This window comes from Oncorhynchus masou, chromosome 5 (assembly GCF_036934945.1).
Source record: "Oncorhynchus masou masou isolate Uvic2021 chromosome 5, UVic_Omas_1.1, whole genome shotgun sequence".
NCBI classification, from domain to species: Eukaryota; Metazoa; Chordata; class Actinopteri; order Salmoniformes; family Salmonidae; genus Oncorhynchus; species Oncorhynchus masou.
Window position 1 is genome coordinate 62,079,019 of NC_088216.1, and position 8,946 is coordinate 62,087,964.

The window sequence follows — 8,946 nt, forward strand, 5'->3', positions numbered from 1 at the left end:
GAAGGGGAGGTGGTGGGAGGGAGGTGACTGAAGGGGAGGTGGTGGGAGGGAGGTGACTGAAGGGGAGGTGGTGGGAGGGAGGTGACTGAAGGGGAGGTGGTGGGAGGGAGGTGACTGAAGGGGAGGTGGTGTGATTTGGAGAGGGGGGGTGAGGAGGAGGTTGGCAGTTTGGAGGGTAATGGGAGGTGAGTGAATGGAGGGATTTGGGAGAGAGGGAGTGGGAGGGGAGGGGAGCATTCAGCCGACTGTGATTCACCCTCTCTCAAGCCAGACATACCACACCCCCATCGCTGCAGGCAACAGGCTGGGCCTACGCTGGGCCTCTCTTCCTCTCCCAGTCTCACCCTGTCTCTCTCTCTCAAATCAATTCAAGGGCTTTATTGGCATGGGAAACATGTTAACATTGCCAAAGCAAGTGAAATAGATAATAAACAAAAGTGAAATAAACAATCAAAATTAACACTCTCTCTGTCTCTCGCTCTGTTTCTCTCACACACTGTTTTGTACATATTCTCCGGCCCAGGCTACACTATTGACTCACCCTCCTTCCTGCTCTGTGTTTCTCCCCTCTTCTCCTTCAGTTTGTGGTGTGCCAGTTTCATCATGCTAAGCCCACAGTCATTTGGCTTTTTATTTGTTCTTATTTTTAACTATGTGCTGCTGAATCATTGTGTTTGTGTGGCACGCCCTTACATCACTCCTGACCCAGAATAGACAAGACAGCCAAAGCTTAGGGGTGTATATCCGCAGAACGGATCTTTCTCTCACACACTGTCGTCTGTTTCTCTATCTCACAAACACATACACACACTCTCTCTATCGCAGGGTGTGTTGCACAAAGAGCTGTTTCTCTCTCTCTCTGTGTGTGTGTGCCAGCCTTGTTGTTTGTCCTTAGGCTTTATATGGAGACAGTCATGACTCCTCTGAAACCTCGTCAGTCTGTCTGTCTGGCTGCTAGATGCCCAAGAGACCCGCCTGTTGACTGCCCCCCCCCCGACACCCACACACAGGGGAGAGGGGTGAATGAACTCTCATACCACTCTAAATAATATCCAGACACCGTTGAAAACTCTCTCTCTGTCCAGTTTGAAGGAAGTTATCCCTTGTTCCATTTCCAGCAATCCTTTTTTAAAGACTCCAATGGCATTCGGTAAACAAACAATATTGTACTCCTGCTGATGTTGTCTTTACCAACCAGAGGAATGTACTGGTAACCAGACATGGACGGCATTTCACTGTGCTACTTAGAGAATGACGAGCAGAGAGATGTGGGGTAAAGGCATCGCTCTGTGTGGTTTCACTAAAACTGACTCTGATTAGGGTTGGTGGCTGCAATTATGTCTCTCTGTGTGTGTGTGTGTGTGTGTCTGTGTGTGCGTGTCTGTGTGTGTGTGTGTGTGTGTGTGTGCATGTCTTCTAGTGAAGTGAAAAGCTGAGACATGGTTTTTAGGGAAGATTCTCTCTCTCTGGGGTCCAGGGTTTGGATGGGTCTGACTGTTCCTCCTTACCGATCATTTGGAGAACAATGGTTGCCACACATCCTGTCTCCTCCTCTACTCACCATCCCTCGCTCTCTCTTCTCCTCCTCTAGACAGAACCAAACCGTTATGCTGTAATGTACTACACAGCATTGTACTGTATCTTTAAAATGTGTGAATGGTCTAAGTGAAAGACCGGGGGATAGCAAGGGGGAGAGACAAAGAGCGAGGGGGAGAGACAAAGAGCGAGGGGGAGAGACAAAGAGCGAGGGGGAGAGACAAAGAGCGAGGGGGGGAGAGAGAGGAGAGAGAGAGAAGGAGAAGAGAGAGAAGGAGAAGAGAGAGAGTGGGCGAGAGAGGAGAAGAGAGAGAAGGAGAGAGAGTGGGGTAGAGAGAAGAGGCGAGGGAAAGAGAGTGGGGGAGCGAGAGTGGGAGAGAGTGTGGGAGAGAGTGTGGGGGAGATTGTGGGGGAGAGTGTGGGGGAGAGAGAAGGAGAGCGAGAGAAAGAGAGTGGGGGAGAGAGAAGGAGAGCGAGAGTGGGGGAGAGAGAAGGAGCGAGGGAAAGAGAAGGAGAGAGAGTGGGGGAGAGTGAGAGTGGGTGAGAGAAGGAGAGCGAGAGTGGGGGGAGAGAAGGAGAGCGAGAGTGGGGGAGAGAAGGAGAGCGAGAGTGGGGGAGAGAAGGAGAGCGAGAGTGGGGGAGAGAGCGAGGAATAAGGAGAAAGGAGACATAACAGCAGAGCAGCAGGTATTGACTTATGACATACTTCAGAAGACGCAATATTTTTTCCACACACACACACACACACACACACACACACACACACACACACACACACACACTACCCCGTGGGTTGCCAGACATCTGGAATGGGGTTAGAAAATGCTGAATGAAAGAATCTTTAAATCACACTCGATTGGTTGTGTGACCCCGGCCATGGGCCAATCAAAACAGCCCTAGCAGGGTTATCTGTCTCTGAATGATTGTCTAATGGACGGTTTTACTGCCCGCTGGGCCTCACTGCATCTCAGCCCCCGGTGTGTGTGTCTGTGTGTGTGTTTCTCTTTGGATGTCCTGCAGTGGTTTTCTACCCTGTGAAGTCACACCTCTCTCCATTTGTGTGTTCAGGTCAAGAAAATATTTAGGGCCTCGAAAGGATGGTATTAAATATTATCATAATATATCATATATTTTTCAAGGTGTTTGTTTTGACAAAGGTGGTGTGCTTTCACACCTCAGGAAATGAGTATTGGTGGCACTGCTCAGAGTAAAATACACGAAGAGGTGCAAGTTGGGCAGCCAAGATCAACCCTGGTCTGAGTTAAAGGAGGAACAGTAGAGGGTTTGTAGGCTGTAAACACACCAGGGTTGTGTGTGTGTGTGTGTGTGTGTGTGTGTAGCCTACATTTGAGACTGTGAGGAGAGAGAACCAGGCCATTTCAGCCCCTCTGTCCACATAAATCAAAACCCTAAAACTAGCAACCATATATGCATCACAGTCATGAGTGACATATGAATGCAGGGTGCACCTAGCAATGTGCAGCTGCCAGTGGTAGACCATGAAGTACCAATTGTCCTTGGTGAGTGATTTGAATAGATTCTTAATGTTCTTTGGTTTGACCTGGTCAAACTGAAGGCCTATTTCCTATGGGGATTCTCTGTAATGATGTTGTGTCTAAGACACGTTTCTCCCACCAACTTGTTCTTGTTTATTCATGTCAGTGAGAGGAGAGGAAAGGAGAGGAGAGGAAAGGAAAGGAGAGGAGAGGAGAGGAGAGGAAAGGAGAGGAGAGGACATTAGCGTAGAGTGTCTGTCTGTGGGTTGTCGTGTAAGCATCTAGATGAGCCGGGTCAGAAGTCATCATAATACACATGGCCCTTCCCAGGAGCCATTGGGGCCTGCTGTATCAATGACTACGTTTCCCATGTGTCCCACTATTACAACAAAAGCAACTATTGTAAATGTTATTATTTTCTTTCTTTGTTCCTGTCCTCAGGTCAGCCCCAGGCTCGATCCACCCACATCCACCCTGCCCAACCCTGCCTAACACAGCCAACCAGCCAGCCACGAGATGGAGCCAAGCTTCACACACACGGCCCCAACTGCACGCACGCCCCTCACACCAACGGAGTGAGGAACGGAGGCCCCTGTGATCGGCCTGCCCCTGGCTCCCTCCCTAAAGCAGCCTCTTCCTCCTCCTCGTCGGGGATGAAGAACTCCAAGAAGCTCCAGTCCAACCCCTCCATCACCTCTCAGAGCAGCAAGAGGAGCAAGAGCTCCTCCAAGAGCAACAGCTCCCAGATACCTACAGAGGTACAGGAAGGTGAGTTGCTACCTGATCTAGTCTATCTCACTGTATCCTGCACTTCCTCCCTCCTCCTATGTCTCATCTGCTATTATTCTCCAACCCGTCTCTCCCCCATCCTCTCCCAAACAGTATGCATTCCCAACCACCTTAGCAGGCCAAATAAAGATGAATAACTCCCCATCTCTCCCTCAGACTGTTGTGTTCACTGTATCCTGGCCTGTCTGTTCTGTGAGTTCCTGACTCTGTGTAACATCGTGTTGGACTGTGCCACCTGTGGTTCGTGTGCGGGGGACGACTCGGCGTGCTTCTGCTGCTGCTGCGCCTCGGAGGAGTGCGGCGACTGTGAGCTGCCATGTGACATGGACTGTGGGATCATCGACGCGTGCTGCGAGTCTGCAGACTGCCTGGAGATCTGTATGGAGTGCTGTGGCCTCTGTTTCTCCTCCTGAGCCTCCCAAACTGCAGTGGGTGATATCTCTCTGTCTCACACAGACAAAGCCCAGGCTCAGTAGACAGGGTAGTGGAGGTGCAGGGTCATTGGCCAATATTGAGGACATATTGAGAGTTGCCATTGGTCCATGTAAGGACATATCATTGGCTTTGACCAAGATCTAGTGCTGGCATTGGTCAATGTTGTTGACAATCCATTGGAATTGACCAATCAAAGGACATGGACTACTCTTTGGCTTGTCCTGCTCATCTCTCTTCTGTGTTGCCTGTTAGTTTGTTAAGGACAATTATGGATATCTCCCATTGCTATGCAGATGTGTATACACCATGCTAGCTGTGCTCCAGCGATGGTTCTGAACGGCTTCTCTCTCTGGACTTCCTTTGGACCCTCAGTGATCTGTCTCAGTGAGCTGTCTCTTCTTACAGCAGAACCCCCTGTCTCCAGAGGCTCAGCAGCACAATGAATGGATCTCTCCATGCATGAAAATGACCTCGCAGGCAAATGAGAAAATGGCTCCATTCAACAGGATTTCAGTGTTTCTGTAGATAAGACAGCAGAGTAATAGGAAAATGGTCGCTCAGATTGGAGCAGGACCCTAGTTTGTCCTTGGCAAGGTTAAAGTCTTCCAGTTTTAGTGCTAACTGTTTTTCTCAGCGTGCACGGTCCTGTGTGGAGGGTGTGTCTACTGTAGATGACTAGGACTGGGAGTAGGGGGCTTGGCTACAAACCAATGGAAACGCGTCAAAACTAACTACGTTTCCATCCAAAGTGTATGCGAGTGAAGTCATACCGTATTAACAAAAATCAGGATAGCTGTGAAGATTTGTAAAAAAACAAAAATACAAAAATGCCGAGGGATCTTTTTGTGCCGGTAAAATGTATTATGCGAGAAATGGGGAAGTGATGATCGACGCTTGACTGCCATTTGACAAGTACAAATATTCTCCCTCTTATCCATAATAACCGTATCATGTAGACGAGCCTACCTGCACGGTATCTGAGAGCTGGTGGCTGGAGCTCATCTGCCAAGACCAGAGTTATTTAACACAGCAGTTTTTGTGACTAAACTATTGGAGTTGAAAATGCAATGGAAACACTTTAGATTTACTTTAGATGTTAGATTTGGATTTATATTTGGTACATGAAAACTGGAGCGGAAAAGTACATTTTGTGTCACTGCTTTATCAGGCACTGATTTATATGCGCATATTTTCTTTATGCGAATTCTATAATATTTGCATGAACATCTGTCTCAAACTGGATGGAAACCTAGCTACTGCTACAAACATTTTGTTCCATAGCCAGCATTAGCACACCTGATTCAGCTAATCGAGATTTTATGGTTAGTTGAGTTGATGAGTGTTTGTAGGGGCGTTGTTGACCGACCAAACAATCGACACATCCTCCATCTGACTCAAACATGTGAAAGGAGAGCCCGTCTTTCATCTTCCTGTAACTGTCTATATGTCTGGCTGTAAACGGATTACAGATGGTTACTAACTGATAGACTGGAAGAGATCATTCAAACTCTCAATGCTTTTACCTGATCTGCTCATTCTCTTGTACTGTATAGTATGTGAACGGAAGGCCTCTGCTTTACTCCAGGCCTGGATTGTCTCTCCTTGCAACAAAAATTCTATTAATCCATCTTATTTTGTGTAGATTTTAGTTTAGATATTTGCATTTCTCTTCCAATGTGAAATCACATTTCTATGTTATCAGTTCCAACGTCTCTCGCTGCAAAGCAGTCGTTCTTCAAAATGTCATTTCATTTAGAATATCTGCAGATATTATGCTAAGTATGATCCATATGCTAGCATTTTGAATGGTAAGTATATTAGTTTTATCATAATAGAATAGAATAGAATAGATCCTGCACACTCCAACTCTGCCCGGCAACTCATGAGATATAATGTATTTTTCTACTAAGATTATGTTTGTATATTTTATACCCAGTGGGTCCTGATTGCCCTCAGCAAAAAATGTGTTGTTCCTCTTATGACTTTGGGGTCTATTCAATCTGAAACTCTACAGATTCAGCTCTATGCATTTTAAGGTCATTTCTGATTGGGCCCACATTTGCAGCGTTTACCGTGAATGTAGTCAATCATGCTGTAGAGCTGAACTTCTAGATGCAGATTGAATAGTGCCCTTTGTCTCTCAGAAGCACCAAAGCAAATCAAAGAGTTTGCTGTTGCAGAATCTTTATGTCCTATATTCTGTGGAAGGTTTTAAACTTGGTTGTAGGCTATGGCTAATCAAACTAGCCAATTGCTTGATTCCAAAGACTAATGACTTTACAGATAGATCATCTGTATTGTATTACTGGGTGTAAATAGTAATGAAAGACATGGAGTCATTAAAACTCGTTTCTTCAACCACTCCACACATTTCTTGTTAACAAATTATAGTTTTGTCAAGTCGGTTAGGACATCTACTTTGTGCATGACACAAGTAATTTTTCCAACAATTGGTGACAGACAGATTATTTCACTTATAATTCACTGTATCACAATTCCAGTGGGTCAGAAGTTTACATACACTAGGTTGACTGTCCCTTTTAAACAGCTTGGAAAATTCCAGAAAATGATGTCATGGTTTTAGAAGCTCCTGTTAGGCTAATTAACATAATTTGTGTCAATTGGAGGTGTACCTGTGGATGTATTTCAAGGCCTATCTTCAAACTCAGTGCCTCTTTGCTTGACATCATGGGAAAATCAAAGAAATCAGCCAAGATCTCAGAAAAAGGTTCATTCCTGGGAGCAATTTCCAAATGCCTGAAGGTCCAAGTTCATCTGTACAAACAATAGTACGCAACTATAAACACCATGGGACCACGCAGCCATGATACCGCTCAGGAAGGAGATGCATTCTGTCTCCTAGAGATGAACAGACTTCGGTGCAAAATGTGCAAATCAATCCCAGAACAACAGCAAAGGACCTTGTGAAGATGCTGGAGAAAATGGGTACAAAAGTATCTATATCCACTGTAATGAGTCCTATAACGACATGATCTGAAAGGCCGCTCAGCAAGGAAGAAGCCACTGCTCCAAAACCGCCAGAAAAAAGCCAGACTACGGTTTGCAACTGCACATGGGGACAAAGATTGTACTTTTTGGAGAAATGTCCTCTGGTCTGATGAAACATAAATAGAACTGTTTGGCCATAATGACCATCGTTAATGTTTGGAGGAAAAGGGGGAGGCTTGCAAGCAGAAGAACAGCATCCCAACCGTGAAGCATGGGGTGGCAGCATCATGTTGTGGCAGTGCTTTGCTGCAGGAGAGACTGGTGCACTTCACAAAATAGATGGCATTATGAGGAAGTTTTACTTTTTGTGGATATATTGAAGCAACACCTCAAGACATCCATCAGGAAGTTAAAGCTTGGTCGCAAATGGGTCTTCCAAATGGACAATGACCACAAGCATACTTCCAAATTTGTGGCAAAATGGTTTAAAATGAAATAAATAATTTGCTCTATTATACTGACATTTCACATTATTAAAATAAAGTGGTGATCCTAACTGATCTAAAACATGGGATTTTTTACTAGGATTAAATGTATTTGGAATTGTAAAAAACTGAGTTTAAATGTATTTGGCTAAGGTGTATGTAAACTTCCGACGTCAACTGTATACGTATAGGAAGCCGTAATAATGTTTGTTGTTTTGGATGCACTCTGGATCAAACAGGAACCGCATCTAATGTAGTCAAATTGTGGTGTTAACTCTTAAATAGTTAGGATAGAACTGGAACATAATCAACTTGATACTGCCCGAGTGAACAGTGACATTTTGCATTCCCTGACAGTGCAAGGTTCCACTCCACTACAATCTCTCTCTGAGTTTTTCCTTTTCCATGTCTTGTCTCGTGAAATGGGCCTTGAGACATCTCATGGGTGTCAAGATGAAACCTTAGCTTGCTCTGATGAAAGTAGTTGATACAAGCATTATGTCCAATACATGTTTAGTGTTTACCCAGGACCATGTGTAATAAAATGACCGTGTTAGAAGTGAAATGGTGTCTATATTTTTTGTCATCAGGCACCAATGCAGACTGGTCTTTCCTCTATGTATCTACCATGATGTCCATATTTACTGAAATGCCTCTTCTCTGAACAGACTAAGGGCTCTATTCCGTCTGTATCACTGAAGTGTAACAGATTGCACCATAGAAATGTAAAAGTCATTTCTGATTGAGGGGATATATGCAGCTTTTACCATGAACACAGTCTCCATTTAACACTGGAATATTGCCTTTAAGATTCAATCATGTTGTATTGAGTAACACTTTATTTTGATAGGACCTAAATAGAGTATCTGCAGTCATGGCCAAAAGTTTTGAGAATGACAATTATTAATTTCCACAAAGTTTGCTGCTTCAGTGTCTTTAGATATTATTGTCAGATGTTACTATGGAATACTGAAGAATAATTACAAGCATTTCATAAGTGTCAAAGGCTTTTAGTGACAATTACATGAAGTTGATGCAAAGAGTCCATATTTGCAGTGTTGACCCTTCTTTTTCAAGACCCCTGCAATCTGCCCTGGCATGCTGCCAATTAACTTCTGGGCCACATCCTGACTGATGGCAGCCCATTCTTGCATAATCAATGCTTGGAGTTTGTCAGAATTTGTGGGGTTTTGATTGTCCACCCACCTCTTGAGGATTGACCACAAGTTCTCAATGGAATCAAGGACTGGGGAGTT

The 8,946-nt window shown here is 44.9% G+C and overlaps 1 protein-coding gene across 2 annotated transcripts in view; it reads left to right on the forward strand.

Annotated features, from left to right (window-relative positions):
- The window catches only part of LOC135540056 (myoD family inhibitor-like), a 42,759-nt gene extending 37,178 nt beyond the window's left edge, over positions 1–5,581 (forward strand). For both annotated transcript variants that reach the window (XM_064966377.1, XM_064966375.1), the window contains 2 exons: positions 3,474–3,800; positions 3,978–5,581. In XM_064966377.1, the coding sequence (XP_064822449.1) occupies positions 3,474–3,800; positions 3,978–4,234 (584 nt within the window). In that variant the 3' untranslated portion in view covers positions 4,235–5,581. The remainder of the gene's footprint in view (positions 1–3,473; positions 3,801–3,977) is intronic.
- Positions 5,582–8,946: the final 3,365 nt, after the last annotated feature.